Source organism: Neofelis nebulosa, chromosome 9, assembly GCF_028018385.1.
Source record: "Neofelis nebulosa isolate mNeoNeb1 chromosome 9, mNeoNeb1.pri, whole genome shotgun sequence".
NCBI classification, from domain to species: domain Eukaryota; kingdom Metazoa; phylum Chordata; class Mammalia; order Carnivora; family Felidae; genus Neofelis; species Neofelis nebulosa.
In genome coordinates this window covers 141,060,999-141,077,779 of record NC_080790.1, presented here as the reverse complement: position 1 = coordinate 141,077,779, position 16,781 = coordinate 141,060,999, and the positions used below count along the sequence as shown (strand labels likewise).

The 16,781-nt window shown below is 66.1% G+C and overlaps 2 protein-coding genes across 6 annotated transcripts; one reads left to right on the top strand and one right to left on the bottom strand.

Moving 5' to 3' along the window:
• Positions 1-1,424: 1,424 nt before the first annotated feature.
• On the bottom strand, positions 1,425-4,096 carry FNDC11 (fibronectin type III domain containing 11). Of its 3 annotated transcripts, none has more exons than XM_058686234.1 (2): positions 3,996-4,096; positions 1,425-2,540 (listed from the first exon to the last, which is right to left on the bottom strand). In XM_058686234.1, the coding sequence occupies exon 2, from the start codon at positions 2,535-2,537 to the stop codon at positions 1,536-1,538; it is 1,002 nt and encodes a 333-aa protein (XP_058542217.1). In that variant the 5' UTR covers positions 2,538-2,540; positions 3,996-4,096; the 3' UTR covers positions 1,425-1,535. The 3 variants fall into 3 exon arrangements, with proteins under 3 accessions (XP_058542217.1, XP_058542218.1, XP_058542219.1); XM_058686235.1 differs by lacking the exon at positions 3,996-4,096 and adding an exon at positions 2,883-3,940; XM_058686236.1 differs by lacking the exon at positions 3,996-4,096 and adding an exon at positions 3,068-3,940.
• Positions 4,097-8,114: 4,018 nt separating this feature from the next.
• Positions 8,115-16,632, top strand: SRMS (src-related kinase lacking C-terminal regulatory tyrosine and N-terminal myristylation sites). Of its 3 annotated transcripts, none has more exons than XM_058686229.1 (8): positions 8,115-8,717; positions 11,978-12,099; positions 12,570-12,733; positions 13,432-13,558; positions 13,673-13,831; positions 14,286-14,467; positions 14,558-14,714; positions 14,843-16,632. In XM_058686229.1, exons 1-8 carry the CDS (start codon positions 8,356-8,358, stop codon positions 15,034-15,036), a joined length of 1,467 nt encoding a protein of 488 aa, XP_058542212.1. In that variant the 5' UTR covers positions 8,115-8,355; the 3' UTR covers positions 15,037-16,632. The 3 variants fall into 3 exon arrangements, with proteins under 3 accessions (XP_058542212.1, XP_058542211.1, XP_058542213.1); XM_058686228.1 differs by having other exon boundaries at positions 13,375-13,558; XM_058686230.1 differs by having other exon boundaries at positions 13,375-13,558; positions 14,558-14,683; positions 14,843-14,980.
• The last annotated feature ends 149 nt before the right edge of the window (positions 16,633-16,781 follow it).

Here is a 16,781-nt window from a genome sequence, read left to right as displayed (position 1 = left end):
GCGCCTGGCCCTGTGTGCGGCCGTTCAAAGACTCGGGAACCCCAGGCCGGCGCGGTGCGGTCGTCTCAGAGCGGGGACCTGAGTGGGGCCGGCCTCTGTGTAGCTGCCTTCCTTGGTGAGGGCTGGAGGCACCCCCCACCCCAGCCCGCCTCCTTCTCGGTGGGACGGTGTGACCCCCGCACAAACCCTGATCTCTGATCCCTGCCCCGTCCGCTCTACCCTGGGCCCTGCCTCACCACCCGCCATTTGCTAGGAGCACCCTGGCTCTGCCCGGAACACCCTCCAGCCCCCCACCCCCCGGAAGCCTTGGGATGACCAGACCCTGAGGAACATCCAGGAGTGTCCGCCCCATAGCCACATGATGTCACAGAGTGTGTGACAGTCTGACTTGAGCCCCTGGATGATGTGGGCCAGCACACCCATGCCTCAGCAGCACACAATGGGTCAGCAACTGCGGACGCCTGGGAGGACCCACCCTACCTCTCAGAGAGCATGGCCTATGGCTGGGGGGCAGGTCCTGGGGCCTTTCCGGCCCAGTTGGGGGCCTGCTCTGTCCAAACCTGCCTCTGTCCAAACCACTTCTCTGCCAGTGGGGGAGAGAGTCCCTCCTCCTGGTCACCCTGCCCTATGTTCTCAGAGGGCCCACTGTCCTAGTGACCACCACGGCACGCGGGCGGGCAGCTCATGAGATGTCAGCGTCCCGACAGTCCCCCTCGGCCGTGACTCGTGGCGCTGGCCACCCTGGCCCCAGGCCCAGCCAAGCTGCGGCAGGAGCCAGACGCATTCGCCCGCCCCAAGCAGTGACCGGGAGGGAACGAGCTGTTGGCCGCACTGGTGGTCAGATGGCCACACTGGTGGTCAGATGACCACACCGGAGGGCGAGGACAGACCATCGAGGCAACGATCTCACGGTTCGTGATTTCCAGCCCCACACTGGGCTCCGTGCTGACAGTGTGGAGCCTACTTGGGATTCTCCTTCCCTCTCTCTGCCTCCCCGCTCTCAAAATAAATAAAACTTAACATATATTTTACAATAAAATAAAATAAAATGTCCTCTTGGCCTTGGTGCCAACTCCAGCGAAGCTGGGAGCAGTAGTATGGGGCATGGCTGCCCCCATCGAGATTACTGTACCCCCTGGAGACGGGCCAAGGACACAGGAAAGGACGGGCAGAGCCGGGCTGTTGTGACAGAGGGGGAAGGAGAGATGTGGGAGCGGCTGGGCCCACGCGACAAAGCCCCGGAGAAGCTCTCCTTCCCTGGCGGTGGTAGCCATTCGCTGGGGCGATGCTCCTTTCTCCAGGGGTCAGCTCTCCTGGAAGGTCCAGCCCCGGGCCCGACCCGGGAAAGGGGGCCGGAGCCTGGGGGGCCTGGGGCTGGAGGGGAGGCTGGCCGGAGTCCGAAGAAGCACTCACACGGCTGCCGCTGCCTCTAAAACGTAAGCAGGTTTGCTTCTTTAATGGTGCGTGCGTGTGTGTGTGTGTGTGTGTGTGTGTGTGTTTATACTCCTCTTCGCTAGTGGATAAATATTAGAAAATCATCTCTCGGAAAGCGTGGTCAGGGGCGGGCCTGGCTTGCCCGGCCGACTGGGGGTGGGCCCTTTGGGGGGCCCCGGCCTGGTCTGCAGCGTGAGGCTGTCCCGCCAGGGCTCGTACACCAGCGTGTAGCTCTCGGCTCTCTTGACGGTGAACTTGTAGGAGCGGTTGGGCATCAGGTTGTGGATGTCGAGGGTGCAGGCGGCCACGGGGATGATGCCACACTGCGTGCACTCCTGCTGTGTCCGCGGGTCCAGCAGCTTGAAGCGGAGCTCGAACTGCTCCGGCGCCACCGGCTGGATGGTGGCAAACCACCGCAGGCTGACCCAGTCCTGGTGGGCCACCGACTCCTTTCGGTCGAACATGACGGGCATCTTGGTGCTTAGCATGAGCCGGATGTGCGGGATCTTGGCGGCACCGACGTCGGACACCAGGCGGTGCTTCATGTGCAGGCGCCCAGGCACCGTCATGGCCAGGAAGCTGTCCATGACAGCCGCCAGGTCCGCCAGCCTGCGCTCCACCAGCCCCCAGCCCGCCAGGAAGGGCTGCGGGTCGGGTGACCCCAGCAGAGCGCCCAGCTCGGCGCGGCCGCGGTCCAGCTGCTCCAGCAGGCCCGTGAGCAGAAGAAGCTGGATCTTGGTCTGGGCCGCGCCCACCTTCTTCATGCGCTGGAACTTCCAGGGGTCGATGAGCTGGAACATGGCGGTGGGCAGCACCAGCGGGCTCCGGTCGCCCAGGGCCAGGTGCTTGGGGAGGATCTCGATGTAGTAGGAGCATTTCTTGAGCAGCTCCGTGCGGGCGTGGTGGCGCCGGAGCAGGTGGGGGCTCAGGTCGGAGGTCAGGAAGCCGCGCAGGGCGGTGCGGCGCTCCATGCAGGTCCTCCAGACCTCCGGTTCCAGCAGCTGCGGATCGTCAGCCTCCTCCGCCTCCTCCTGGTCCAGGAAGGACGGGGGACTGTCCAGCTTCGTCTTGTTCAGGCCCGGGCCCGTCACCTGGAAGCTCATTGTCTGGGAGCAGGGGTGGAGGGCGGGGTGTGAGCTGAACGTCAGTTGGCCTCCGCCACCCGCCCAGGGGCTCGCTCAGGGCAGCGTTTGTGTGTGGGGGTGACTTCGGGCCCACTGCCCTCCCTACGGGGCCCTCTGTCCTCCCCTGGGCCGGGAGGAGGGGAGCTTGCGGGGAGAGCATGGCCCTCCGCAAAGAGCCTGATGGAGGGAGGGCCAGGCCGGCAGGCTGCAGGCGGGCATAGTGTTGGACACCGAGGGGCCAGCACTCCACTGACGGTCAATCACGATGGCACAGGGAGGAGCTGATACAGTGAGCTCTGGGGGCAGAAACCCCAGCCCACCGACCAGCTGCGTGGCCTGGCCAAGGTCTCAGTTCCTCGTCTGAGTGGGGTGAAGATGCTCCCTCGGGACAGTTGAGGGGCTTCAGTGTGATCCTGTGTGTGCTGCACCAGACTCCCCCTTGGGGACACCACTGGCCCGGACACCTTCCATGCCTGGCTGCAGGTGCAGAGCAAAGTGCCAGGGCTCACCCGGAGACAAGGCCAGTCGGTGGCTGGAGCCAGCGAGGGTGGCAGGGTGGCCCCAGCCTCAGCTCTGAGGGATAATCGCGCCGGCTCCTAGTTACCAAGTCCACGCTCTCTACCTTCAACGAGCTCACTGCACACAAAACCCCTCAGAGTGGTAAGGTCCCCTGACCTCATCTCACAGATGGGGCGCCCGAGGCTGAAACGCTTCGGAGTTTGCTCTCAGTTCAGAGTTTGACCCCAGCCGTCAACTCCAGAGCCTGATTCTCCTTCTGTGCTACTCCTGCCTGGGTTCCCAGCTCCGGGGGGCCGTGGAGGGGCCGGTGCAGCTGTCCTTCCAGGACCGGGACACAAGGATTGGCCCTGCAAGCTGGGGCTCTTTGGAGAAGGTGCCAGCAATCTGGCTGGTGTCCCGGGTCCCGGCCACCCCCAGGGCAGTGAGATAGCCGCTGGGTCAGCACCACGTGGGAGACCTCAGGTTGTCCCAAGGGTTGGATGAACTATGAAGAAAGCTCACAGGTTGAGTGACCTGCCCAAGGCCACACCTGCTAAGTGGCAGTGAGGTCGGGACCCAAGTCTGCCTCCCTCCCCAGAGGCCACCTTCCAGGGGCGCAGAAACGAGAGCAGGCCCTGGGCACCGCCAGAAAGGTACTGGGATGCAGTGAAGCGTGCCTCTAGCAATCCCAGCCCGGGTCCTGTTGGCCCCTGGGTCTGACCACCGGTTCAGGGATGCCTCCCAGGCTGTCAGTCGGAAAAGCGCCGCGGGGCTGCTTGTGAGTTCCGGGGAAGGGGCCGGCTCTGCGCCCGGGGCCGGGCGCCCAGACCTACACCCTCCCGGGCCTTCCAGAAGCCCCCAGACACCTCCCCCGTCGCCTCCCCCAGCAACCTGCCCGCCTCCCCGGCCCGCGCCCAGCCTCTTGGCGCGCCCACTTGCCCTGCCTCCCGGAGCGGAGAGAACCACGCGGCTGACTGTGCGCCCAGCGCGCACCTCCGAGGCCCGCGGGTTGCCATGGGGACCGCGGGCCTTTGTGACGCCCCGCCCGTCTCACAGGGTGGAGCGGGAGCCCAGGGCCCAGGGGTGCGGTGAGACGTCGCCGGGGGGAGGGGGGGGGCGGGGGCGGGGCGCTCTCTGGTCTCAACACCCAGACCGGAGCCTCTGGTGTCAGCCTCCGGTCCCGCCCCCCACCCTGGTCTCAGGTGCCAGGAACTATCTGGGGGCTTCGTTCCCTCCCTGAGGAACCTGGGGCAACGCGCCCTGCGCCCTGACTTGGGAACCACCTCGAGTGGCTATTCCGAAAGCCAAGCCTAAAGTAGGGTTCCCCGGAGAGGAGTAACTGAGGCTGGCCGTCCCTCTGCCAGTGCCCCTGTCCCAGAGTCCTGTGGACACAGTGCTCACGTGGGGCTGCCAGAGCCGGGGGGGCGGGGGGGGGGGGAGTGCTAGTGGGGAAGAGGACTTCTGCTCGTGTCCCAGCCTGAGACCTGCTCCAGGAAGCCCTGGGAGGACCTGGGGGGAGCAGCAGTGACCTCAGAGTGAACACCTGTCACCGCAGGGAACAGCGCAGGGATCAGAGCAGCCTTTCCTGCGACAGCAGGCTTCCTCTCCCACCTCTGACAGTGCGGGGGTGCTGGCACTGCTCATCTACCTGGGTTTGGACAAACGGGGTCTCCACAGTTCCAGGGAGCCTGTCAGAGGGGTTCTCAGCCCCCTCCGTGACCCCATCTGTAGCCCCCAGCTGGACTCAGGACCTCTGAGCTCTCTCAGCAAGCCTGGGGCCTCCCTCAGGCAGTAGTCAGTCTCAGATACCCAAGACACTCGTTGTACCCCTTTGGGAGAGGCGGGAGGGAGGGAGGGAGGCGGGGGAGGGAGGGATGCTCCCCGGGTCTCTGTCCTCGGGGGACGGGGGACGGGGGACGACAGAGGTGGGTCCAGAGCCTCCCTCCACTGCACCCCTCCCCTCCGGCTGACCCCACTCTTGCGAGGAGGCTCCCCTGGCTGGGCGTCCATCAGTTTATCCTCAGGCCCAGGCCTGGGTATGGCGCCCCCAGGAGGTCAGACCTGGAGGGGGGCCGGTGGGTGCGTTTCTGCCCTCCTCTCTCTGTTCTGGGCTTTCAGTAAATGCTAGCTGTTGGTGTTGTTATTCAGGGGTCTGAGGATTATTTGGATTATTTGGAAAGGGGGGTGCTGTCTGAAGGCTGAGGGGGAGGCTGGCACCGGAAGGGGGGCGGGGGAGGGAGATGCCCGGCCCCCGCAGAGGGGACAGAGACGCCCCTGCCCCCACCCTGTCCTGGGCATGTCTGGGACTTCTGCCATCTCCTTGGTCCCACCCCCTTTTTTCTGTTTAACTTTAAAAAATTAGCCTCTTCTGTTTCTTTTCAAATTTCAATTTAAGTTCTAGTGAAGAATTAAACCCAGTTTTGAGAGAGTTGTAGATTCCCATGCAGTATAGCACAGTCCACATACTCTTGTCCCGTTCAGAACATCTTGTCACAAAGGGCCACCCAGGACAGTGACGGTGACCCAACAAGAGCAGGACTGGTCCATCCCGCAGGGACCCTCACGTGGCCTTCTGCCACCACCCCAAGGCCTCCTTTCCCCAGCGACCACTAACGTCATCTCCATTTCTACAGCCGTGTCCTTTCCAGAATGCTGTGTAAGACAGCTGGATGCTTTTGGGGACTGGCTCCTTCGCTGGGCACATTTCCCTTCATCGCTGAGCCACCGTGCCTGGCACGGATGGACCAGTCTGCCCAGCGCTGTGTGCCGCCACCTTGGTCCTAGGAGCCGCGAGGGTGGGGAGCCCGGTGGTAGTGAGATCACCGGGGGAGGGTTCACCTCCACCGCAGGCCCCCATTATGTGTCCTCCGGAAGATGAACCGAACCCACGGTGTGGTACTCTGGGCTGCCAGCCTCGGCCCGGATACCCAGGGGGCCCCCCTCCTCATCCCGGCAGGTCTGGTCTGAACCCTCACTCGGCCCCTGCAAGCCCAATGCTCTTAGAGAAGGGGACGCGGAGGCAGAGAGGTCTAGCACCTTACCCGAGACCACACGGCTAGTGAGCCTGACAGCAGGGCTAGAACACCATCATCTGACCCCGTCCAGGGTTGGGGGTCCTCTCCCCCCTTCACACACCTCTACACGCCCCGCCCCATCCAGCACTGTCTCTGTGGTCAGGGCCAATGGAGGGCGTGAGTGGCAGAGTCAGGGCAGGGACCGTCCTGGGGGCCTGGACACTGCTGTGTCAGGTGGGTGAGGTGAGCAAGGGAATGGCGGGTCCCAGAACCTGGAGGCCGGAGGGTGGGCAGGGAGCCCTGAGAGCCGCCAACGACAACACGGACACAGGTGGCTCTCGCTGCCGGCTGCCTGATGCCGGGTGTGTGTGGTGCCGGGGCGGCAGGCCGTCTGGGGGTTTGTGGGGTGAGGGGACGGGAGAGGGCCCAGGCAGGGGTTGCCAGGCGCGGGGTGCTCCCTGCAGAGCCCGCTGCGTGGGGCAGACGAGGAGGAGGACCCGTCCTGGTCACCTGGAGGTGGGGCAGGCATTCTTGGTGAGCCGGGTCCCCACCGCCCAGCACAGGTTCCTGCTAGAAAATGTCCCTGCTCTGACCTTGACGAGGTGGACTGAACCTTGCTTCCTCACCTGTAGGATGTCCTGGAGGTCTTTGTAGCGGGGACAGGGTGGGCAGCCCACTGGGCTCTTTCTTTTGGGCACCAGGCCTGGGGCCAGGCCAGAGGATGAGGAGGAACCCTCCCTGCCTGCTCTGGCCGCCAAATGAACGCGCTGATCCGAGAGCCTGGGGCTCTGGGGCTCGGAGGGACTGGGAGTGTCCAGAAGGAATCTGTGTCCAGTGCTCCGAGCGCTGGACCCCAAGCACGGTCAGCACAAGCAGGACCCTTCCAGGACCCGAAGAGGCCTCCCTGCACCAGGTGGGTCAAAGACAGGAAGCATGGCTTCCCAGGAGGAGAGCGGCACAGGCATAAAGGACTTGAGGGGACCCGTGTGTGAAAGGCAGACTCGCCCAGGGATGGGAGGAGCAGGTCGTGGGTGTGGCGGCAGGGTCGCCAAACGGCTGGTGGAGTGGGAGCTCCAGGCCCCTTCAGTGGGTGGGCTCCAGAGAGGAGTGTCTGCCGCGGGTCTGGCCCGGGTAGGTGGCTGTTCGGCCTCTCAGTGACCAGCAGTCACACCCGTCCGTTGGCTCTGCTCAACCACATGAACATCCAGCCGTGGATCCAGGGCAGGATTGGGAAGGGGGTTTGCGGCTGTCACAAGATGGGTGTGGGCTCTGAGCGCTAAAGTGGATGAGCTGGGGGGAGGCCAGTGTGGGGTTGGGGGGTGGGGAGGAGCATGCGGAGGCCTGGGCCCGGACCCACCTGCCCCCACCCTTCCCCCACCCTGCCCCAGGCTGCTCAGGGTTTGGTCTCCCCACCCTGCCCAGAGACAGAGGCAGGGCTTGGCCCGGCCTCTCCGCCACTGGAACCCCAGTTCACATCCCTGAGGTGGGGGTCAGACATCAGAGCCTCCCCCTCCCGGTGGTGGCTGTTGGGGGGTCTCCTGACCCCCAAGGGCCCAGAAGATACATCGTCCCATCCTCCGTGCGGCACCCACTCTGGTGCTCACCGAGCCCTGGCGGTCACCAACTCCCACCTTATGAGGGAAAAACCAGAGTGCAGGGAGCCTGCCCGCCTTGCGCGAGGTCCCAGGCTGTCCCCAGCCGGACTCAGACTTGGCTGCAGACGTTCCTGGCCAAGCATGTGAGCCTGTCCTGTGCAGGGTTTTATGTTGAGAGATTTGGTCAACATGTAAAGAACCAGACAGTTTTCTAGCAAATCCGGGTCACTGCCAGGCGCTGCGCAGCGGTGCCTCCTTCTCTGAGGGCAAGGCTCGGGTCGAGGGCGGGCGCGTGGTTCACTTGAGCGTGACCTCTTGCGCGCGCCCCCACCGCGGTCGTCCCACCTGCACCCACGGCCCCGCCCCGAGGCCACGCCCCGTGGCCACGCCCCCAGAGGCCCTGCCCCCAGAGGCCCCGCCCCCCCCCCCCCCCCGCCCAGCCAGTCCCGGGGCCGCTTCCGCCCGGGCCAGGGAGAGCGGCTGTGAGCCCCTGGGTGCGAGCAGCTGGGGAGCAGCCGTGGCGTGGCCACCCTGCGCCCCTCCCTGGTCTCAACCCCAGCCCGGGAGGCTGGCGCCTTGTTGGAGGACTCTGCAGTGACCTGTGGCCCACGCTCCGCGCCACCCGCTGACCCCTGCGGCCGCGGCCCCTCCGCTGAGGGCCCCGGCTTTGGCCCCGGGACGCCCCGGAGCATGGAGCCCTTCCTCAGAAAGCGCCTGGCCTTCCTGTCCTTCTTCTGGGACAAGATCTGGCCGGTGGGCGCGCCGGACGACGGCGTCCTGGGGCTCCCCGACCCTGAGGCCGGCGCGGAGCCAGAGCCCCCCGCCGCAGAGCCCCGCAGCTCCCCGGCGCCCGCGCAGCTCTTCAGGGCGCTGTACGACTTCACCGCGCGGTGCGCCGACGAGCTGAGTGTCAGCCGCGGGGACAGGCTCTATGGCCTCAAGGAGGAGGGCGGCTACATCTTTGCCCGCAGGCTCTCCGGTCCGCCCAGGGCCGGGCTGGTGCCTATCACCCACCTGGCCAAGGCCACCCCGGAGACGCTCTTGGACCAACCGTGAGTATCAGCCTGCTCCTCCGCAGCGTCAGGAGTGAGGACCAAGTGAGCCCTAGGATCACATGTCCCGACCCACCCTTCCTCCCTCCTGCCCCTCACGCCCTCCCTCCTGTGGCCTGGACCCACGAGGCCTTGCCATGCGGCGGTGAGCGAGCACACGGGGCGGCGCACGCACGCCGGTGACTGTCTCCTGGTCCTGCCAAAAGGGAGGACGGTAGTGGCTCCTGCAGGCGCTGTCGGGTCCGGTGCTGAGTAAGCTGCACGGCGTGTACACACGCCACTGGCCGGGCCCCCAGCACGGTGGTCGCTCTGGGGCCCTGTCCCGCCAGCCGGGCCCTCCTGCCCTCACACAGGGATTCAGCCTGGGGAGCCGAGCACTCTGGGGGTCTCCACAACATTAAGCCGAGTGGCCATTGCTTGGAGGGCAGGGGCTGGGCTCCTGAGTGTAGTTCCAAGGGAGACACGACACGGCCCCTGTCCTCCCTGCGCTCCTGATCAGGACGTAAGTGACCAGAGGGGCCATCCAGATGCAGTGAGGGGGTGAGGGGGTGAGGGGGTGCCATGCTGAGTCGGAGGTCTGCATTCACCTGCCCCTCACTGGTCCACATTCACCCAGAACTCTCCTTGCTGCCCTGGGCCAGGTGCGGGGCAGACATGACCCCGGCCTTTGGAACTGCTCCCAAAGAAGCTTGTTTTGAGAGGGGGACATGGGTGGATGGGGGGGCTCACCCATCCCGCCCCCCCCCCCCCCAGCATGCCCGAAGGCCCCCAGGGCCGGGGCATTCCACAGGCAGGGATTGGCCGGCACGGACACCTGGCGGGTCGCACGCCCGTCTGCAATCATGGAGGGAGGAAGACAGACATTGGAGGTTCCGCTGCAGGGCTTGGAGGAGGAGATGACCTCAGCCCAGGCTTAGGGTCTGAACGACAGGGTAGCCGTGGGTCCACCCGGCCCCGTCTTCGTAGACATCGTGCACGGGCCTCAACCATTCGATCCAAACTCTGGTTGTGGCCCCACCTGTCTTTCCCCTTAATGCAGTGGGTCAGCCTGGATGTCATGGCCGTCGCAATGCCTGACGTCCAGACAGATGTGGCACTGGCTAGGAGGACCTCCGGGGGCGGCAGAGACGCCACCCCCCAGCCCCGGCATGCATGGAGGTGATGTGCTGGGTGAGAACAGGCCAGAAGCTGGTCGGTGACCAGGCTCAGCAAAGCCAGGCCCAGCTGCCCAGACCCCTGCCCTGTCAGACCTGCCCAGGCTGACACTGGTTTCTTATCCTGTGCCCGGCTAGGCTAGGACTGAGCCCTAGACATGTCCTCTGCAGACCAGCACTGGGTCTCAACTTCACTCAAGCCATCTCCAGTCCCCTGGGGGTTTGGCATGTGGCCTGGAAAGCCCGAGTCCTAGGAAGGTGCCTCCTGAGGGGACTCCCACCCAGTGACCAGCCTGCTGGGAGCGATGGGAGGGACCAAGCAGCCGTTCTGATGGGGAGGGGGCCCACAGTCACTCCAGGTGTGGAGGGCAGATCCCATGAGCCACTCTTAGAGGTGGCTGGCAGGGCTGGGAGCGTCAGAGGGGGCGGTGCTGGGAGGAAGCAGTAATGAGTGTTTGCCTGGGCCTGGGATGAAAGGGCCGACCACACTCACGGGTGTCATTAGCCCCAGACAACCTGGCTGTCTGTCCTCGGGGCCAGACTGGCTGGGCAGGGGAGGAGCCTCGTTCTCAGGGTTGAGGGTTGACCTGAGAACGAGGCTCCTCCAATCTTAGCTCAGCCAGTGCCCCACCCCGGGGAGAGACTCCCGAGAAGGTGCCTGAAGCTCGGAGTGTGCAGGGTCTTGACCTGCCATCGGCCTTTGCTGTGGGGCTGGGGACCCTTCTGCCCCTCCTCTCCCCCCCCACCCCCCGCCCTGCTGTCCTGGGAGGGGCCTCTGGAGCCCTTTCTGATGCCCTCCTGGCTGGTGGGCTGCGGAAGGCGGGGTCTGGCTGCGTAGTTCCTAGCTCCCCCACCCCCATAGCTCCCCAGGTGCCCAGAGGCCTCTGTGCCAGTGCCAGCCTCCCTCTGTCTCCCTCCTGCCAGGCACTGGCCTCACCCCAGCCTCCGGCAGCATCCGCCTGCCTGGGATGGCACAGGTTTGACCATCCAGTCCCCTCTTTTCAGGGCACCCCCACTTTGTGTCGACTCACTCGAGTCATGCCTGGGGTCCCCTGGGATAACTGCCAGTCCCACACGCCCAGGTGGGGGTCAGAGCCCACCCTCCAGCTCCCAGAACCCTGAGTTTCCCCCCGTCAGAGGGGATGAGAGCCATGCTCACAGGGCTAGTCGCCTAGTGGCTGTGGCTCCCCCTTATAGGAGGCAGGCCTCCTGCCACGGGGTCCCCAGAATCTCCGGGAAGCAGGAGCCTCCAGGGTGGGAACCTGACTCAGGCGTAGGGCTCCCCGACCTGGGCCTTGGGAGGCAGACACAGGCAATGGGGTGGGGCCTGGTGCCTTTCCATTTTCCTCCCAAGGATGTGGAGCAGGGAGCTGCACCTGGTGTGGCCCAGGTGGGTTATGGCCCAAACGGGTGTCAGATGGGGGAGCCCCGGGCAAGCCCTCACCCCCTGCCCCGCTCCACACTCGGGTGTGTAGCCTCCTGGTGTCTGGGCACCCGGTGCTCGGAGCATCTCAGCGTGTGGAGGGCCGGGGGCTGGGGCCCCTCAGAGGCAGAGGTGTTTTGAGCCCCTCCCGCCTCTGCAGGCCTGCCCAGCCTGGCTCAGCGGCCTCCTCCAGGTCCTTCCTGGCCAAGTTACCGTCAGCCGCACTGTCCTCCCCTTGGGCGGGTGGGCTCTGCCTGGCCCGGCTGCTCGTGGTCCTCCGTACACCCCTGCAGCCTGGCTGGGACCGCTCCCCGGGAGCCCTGGTTCCTGGTGCCCCCTTCCCCCGGGCAGATTGGGCCGGGGCCGGGGCCGGTGGTCATTTTACAAGCAGGGTTAGCAGAGAACCTGCGGCCGAGGAGTGTGGACAGTGTCTCTCTCCTGACTCAGGTCCCTGCTGGTGGCCGGCCCAAGTGGTCCCCCTGTCCCCTCCCCGATGGCTCCAGAGGCTGGGCACCGAGGTCCGGGGCAGATGCAGACCTTGGGCCGGGACCCTGCGCTGGGCCCTGGGTGCACCTTGTGCCTGGGAAGACGGTGGGAGCCGGGCATCGGGGCCTCTGACCAGTGTGGGGGCAGGGGTCGCTCAGGTCTGGGCCTGCTGGTGACCACCCACCTGCCCTTCGCAGCTGGTACTTCAGCGGCATCAGCCGTGCCCGGGCCCAGCAGATGCTCCTGTCTCCGGCCAACGGGCCTGGGGCCTTCCTCATCCGACCCAGCGAGAGCAGCCGCGGCCACTACTCACTGTCAGGTAACGTGGCGGCCGCTTGCGCCCCTGTCCCCGGGCTGAGCCTGCGCCAGAACGCCCCTGACCTTGGGGCAGGTGCTCCCCAGGCCTCGCTGGCCACACGTCGAGCTCGAAGGCACCTGCAGCTGGTCACCTCGCAGCTCACCAACCTGCTGGTTACCTTCCCTCCTGTGCCTCTGAGCTGCCCGGCCTGCACAGCCGCCTGGCCGTCACTCACCCTCCCTCCCTTCTTCCGCTCATTCTTGGACTCTCCACCTGCCCTGGGCTCTGTGCCCTGTGGCCAGGAGCCCCCAGTGCCCCTCTCGCTGCACCTCTGGCTTGCGGCTGCCCACGCTCCCTCCTTTTCCAGGAGGCCCCTGAGGCGGGCTCCGAGCCCAGCCCGTGGAAGGTTGTGGTGGCCGTCTGGTTGGGCTGGTGGGAGGGTCTGGGGCAGGCAGCAGCCGGAGGAGGGCTTCATCTCTGTGCGCTCACAGTCCGGGCCCAGGCCAGCGTTCGCCACTACCGCATCTGCACGGCGGCTAACGGCCTCTACCTGCAGAAGGGCCGGCTCTTCCCCAGCCTGGAGGAGCTGCTCGCCTACTACAAGGCCAACTGGAAGCTGACCCACAACCCACTGCTGCAGCCCTGTGTGCCCCAGGTGGGTGGGCCAGTCCCGCCCCCGCCCCCTGTCCAGCACACGTGGCGGGGGGCAGAGGGGGGTGCGAGCCAGGCAGCCGGCCCAGGCCCGTCTCCGAGCGCGGCTGCAGGGCTCTGACACGGCCCAGAGCACTGGGGGCCCTGCCTGGGGTTGGGTTTGCTCTCACAGGTACTGTGTCTCTATCTCCAAGGACTTCTGGTGCTCCCCCCCATACCCAGTTCTGTGGGGGGACAGGTGAGGGCCGGGACAAGTGTGGGGAGGCGTCTGGGGAAGGTGCCCACAGCAGCTGTGCGTCCCAGGAGGAAGCTGTAGGAGGAGACGCCGGGACTGGCTGCACACCCGTGCCAGAGCTGGAGCCCCCGGGCCACCACGCGCCAGCCGTCCTGCCAGGGGCCAGGCAGCCATCCAGTTGCTCTGGTTTCTAATGACAGTCTGACAGTCTGGCCAGGCACAGTAATGAGTGCGCGTGGGTGGGTGTCCACCTCCGGCAAAGGGGCCACTTAGAGCCCGGAGCCACCGGGGCTAGACTCCTGGAGCTCAGCACCTGGCTCCCCAGGCCTCTGCCAGGCCGGCGTAGGGCGAACACCGCGGCACAGGTGCTGGAGGCCGGCGCTCCAGGGGGAACTGTCCCCTCTGTCCAGGGCGCAGCAGGCGGAGGCCCCGAGTGCCCCCCACCCCCTCAGCAGCCTCTCCTGCAGGACGGGTGGGAGCAGCCTCGCTCCGAGTTTGCCTTGCGGAGGAAGCTGGGTGAAGGCTACTTCGGGGAAGTGTGGGAAGGTCTGTGGCTCGACTCCACACCGGTGGCAGTCAAGGTCATCAAGTCAGGTGGGTGAGGCCTGCCCGCCCCTGTCCGTCCCGCCCTCCGACCCCTCTCGCCCCAGGGCGAGGCAGGGTGGCAGGGTGGCACGGGCGGGGCCTGGAGCGGTGCCTCTCCTGCAGCCTACGTGAAGCTGGGAGACCTCACCAAGGAGATCCAGACTCTCAAGAGCCTGAGGCACGAGCGTCTCATCCGGCTGCATGCCGTGTGCTCGGCCGGCGAGCCCGTGTACATCGTCACCGAGCTCATGCGCAAGGGCAATCTGCAGGCCTTCCTGGGCAGTGAGTTCTGCCCCCGACCAGGGGCCGCGGGTGACCCAGCTCTCCCTGCGCAGCCACGACCGTCGGCCCCCTTCTCGGCTTGGGCCTTTCGTGGCGTGCCAGGCTCGACTGTCAGGGCTCCGGCCCACAGCGGGTTCGGGCCCCGGGCCTGTGCTGTGCCTTGTGGGGGCACTCGGAGCGTCGAGGTTCCAGGCTGAGCGGGTGCGCAAGGGGTGGGGCCCGCCCGTGTCACCAGCCCTGCGCGCCTTCCCTGCCTTGGCCCCCCTCTGTGTCTGGTCTCTCCCGGGGGCCCAGGTGGGTTGCTTCACTGAGCGGTCCCTGCACAGCACAGTGACCCTGCAGCCTTGGTGGGTAGCCCTGCCCTCACCCCCTCTTCAGGGTGAGGACGCTGAGGCACAGGCGGAGGTGACCAGCGCAGACGCCCGCCCCCCTGATAGCCCGCCCCGCCCCACAGGCCCCGAGGGACGGGCCCTGGGCCTGTCCCTCCTGCTGGGTTTTGCCTGCCACGTGGCCGAGGGCATGAGCTACCTGGAGGAGAGGCGCATCGTGCACCGCGACCTGGCCGCCAGGAACGTGCTTGTGGGTGATGACCTGGGGTGCAAGGTGGCCGACTTTGGCCTGGCCCGGCTGCTCAAGGTCAGTTCAGCTTGAGACCACCGACCCTGCCGTGGCTGGGAGGCGAGGGCGCCACTCCACCCCGCCCACCACCCGTGTCCCCTCACCCAGGAGGACATCTACTCCCCAAGCAGCGGCTCCAAGATCCCCGTCAAATGGACGGCGCCCGAGGCAGCCAACTACCGTGTCTACTCCCAGAAGTCGGACGTCTGGTCCTTCGGAGTCCTGCTCTATGAGGTCTTTACCTACGGCCAGTGTCCCTATGAAGGTGGGCCGCGGGGGGGGCCTGATGCCGGCCGGGCAGGGTCTGGCCAAGAGCTGGGGGGAAGCGCCCACGCTGAGCCCTCAGCGGAAGAGAGGCCGCCCCCCCCCAGCCCTCTCGTTGCCCCTCGCCAGGACTGAGCAACCACGAGACCCTGCAGCAGGTCACCTGGGGGTACCGGCTGCCGCGCCCGGCGTCCTGCCCGGCCGAGGTCTATGCGCTCATGCTGGAGTGCTGGCGGAGCAGCCCCGAGGAGAGGCCCGCCTTCGCTGTGCTGCAGGAGACGCTGGACGCAGCCCGCAGGCGCCTCCACCCCGCCCTCACGTGACCTGGGGCGCTGGACGCAGGGGCTGGGGCCACTCCTCCCCACCCGCGTGTCCCCCGCAGGACACCACTGGCCGCCAACACACACAGGTGCCGGCGGCCTGGAGCCGACTCTGACCGAGGGCCGAGGGCCCTGACACGCACGCTGACCCACACTGTGCGTGTGGATGGCAGACACACGCAGACACCCGCTGGCACAGGGGGGTATGATGGCCTTTGCCCCGCGTGACCCGGTGTCCCTGCCGAGGGAAGAACTCGGCATAGAAGTCCGGGTGGGGGGATGCGCTGGGCCTGCCGCCCTGGATGCCCTCCACCCCCTCCCAGGTCGAGAGCCGGCGGCCGGACTTCCCAGTGTTCTGCAGGGCCCCCCTGTGGCCGATGTCGGGCTGGCGGGCAGACCCCAGGTGCTGGGCACACACGGCTCAGGAACAGACCCGGGCACACGGGAAGGCAGCGGGCACGCGATAAATGCACACCGAGCTGACTCAGACACACGCACAGACACGCGTCACCCACAGGCCGCAGCCCCAGCCCCGGAACAGACCCGGAGCTGTCATGGCCCACCAGCTGGTTCATCGTGGCAGACAGACAGCTGGCCCCATGCGGCCCAGGCCCCCGGCCCAGGATCCTAGCGCCCAGACCAGGGACCCAGAGGAAGCATGACTTCTGGGCCACTGGCAGGACTCTGTGCCGGCCCCGGGAGCTGTGTGATAGCCCCTTCCATTTCCCTGGGGCCGGAATTGAAGGGGCGGAGGGAGGGACTGGGTCAGGCCATGGGAAGGTCCGGCTGGCTGGCTCTTTCTGGGGACGGGGCAAAGGTCAGGGAGGCAGAGTCTGGGCCTCAGTGGCTCAGGGTCCCGGGTGCTGGCCTGCCCGTGCAGGGTCAGGCAGGGGTGGGGTTGGATGCCACGGTGTTCAGGCAACTGGGTCACAACCCGGTCTCTGGGGAAAAGGAAACGGGCGGTTTCCAGCGTGTGACTGCTCCCCCAGAGGCTGATTTCAAGCCACTGTTGATGTCACTGAATGAGGACCTGGGGGCTGGGTGGGGAGGGGGGACGAACAGCGTTGCTTCTCAATCATCCTGCCCAGCTCTGGTCACTAAGACAGACGGAGGGCCGGGGGCCAGGCAGGGGAGGTCTATGCTCAGGGTCTTTACCCTCCACTCCTGTGCCCCCCATGATGACAGCTGCGCCCCGAAGGCCTGTGGGATGGAAGGACAGAGGCGGCTGAGTCTGCTTACCGTCCCCTGGAGAGAACCGCCCATGTGCACAGTTCGAGGCAGGGGTGCGCCTGCTGAGGCCAATTAGCCCCGCCCCGCTTGATGTGAAGTGTTGGGGTTCGGAGCCGACGGCTAAGAAAGAACTCTTGAGACGTTTTTGGTGCAAAAGGTGGTTTTATTAAAGCGTGAGGACAGGACCTGTGGGCAGCAAGAGCCGCACTGGGGTTGTGGGGGGTGATGGGTTATATAAAATGTTCTATCCTATGGAGGGGAAGGTGACGTTAGGGCTTCAGGAAATTGAATCCGTAGGTTCCTGGGAGTTTGGCTGTTGATAAAATGGCTTTTTTCCTTGTAAATCATTAAGACGGTTGTAGACTGACAGACTCGTGTCCTGCGTGACTGTGATCTCTACCAGTTATCTGTTTGTTTGCCCCTTTTCCTTTGTTCTGGGGGCCAGGAGAGCGTGAAGAGAGTCACACACATCCCATGGGGGGGGGGCCCGAGGCGGGGGAGGGGGTAGCTTGTGCTCA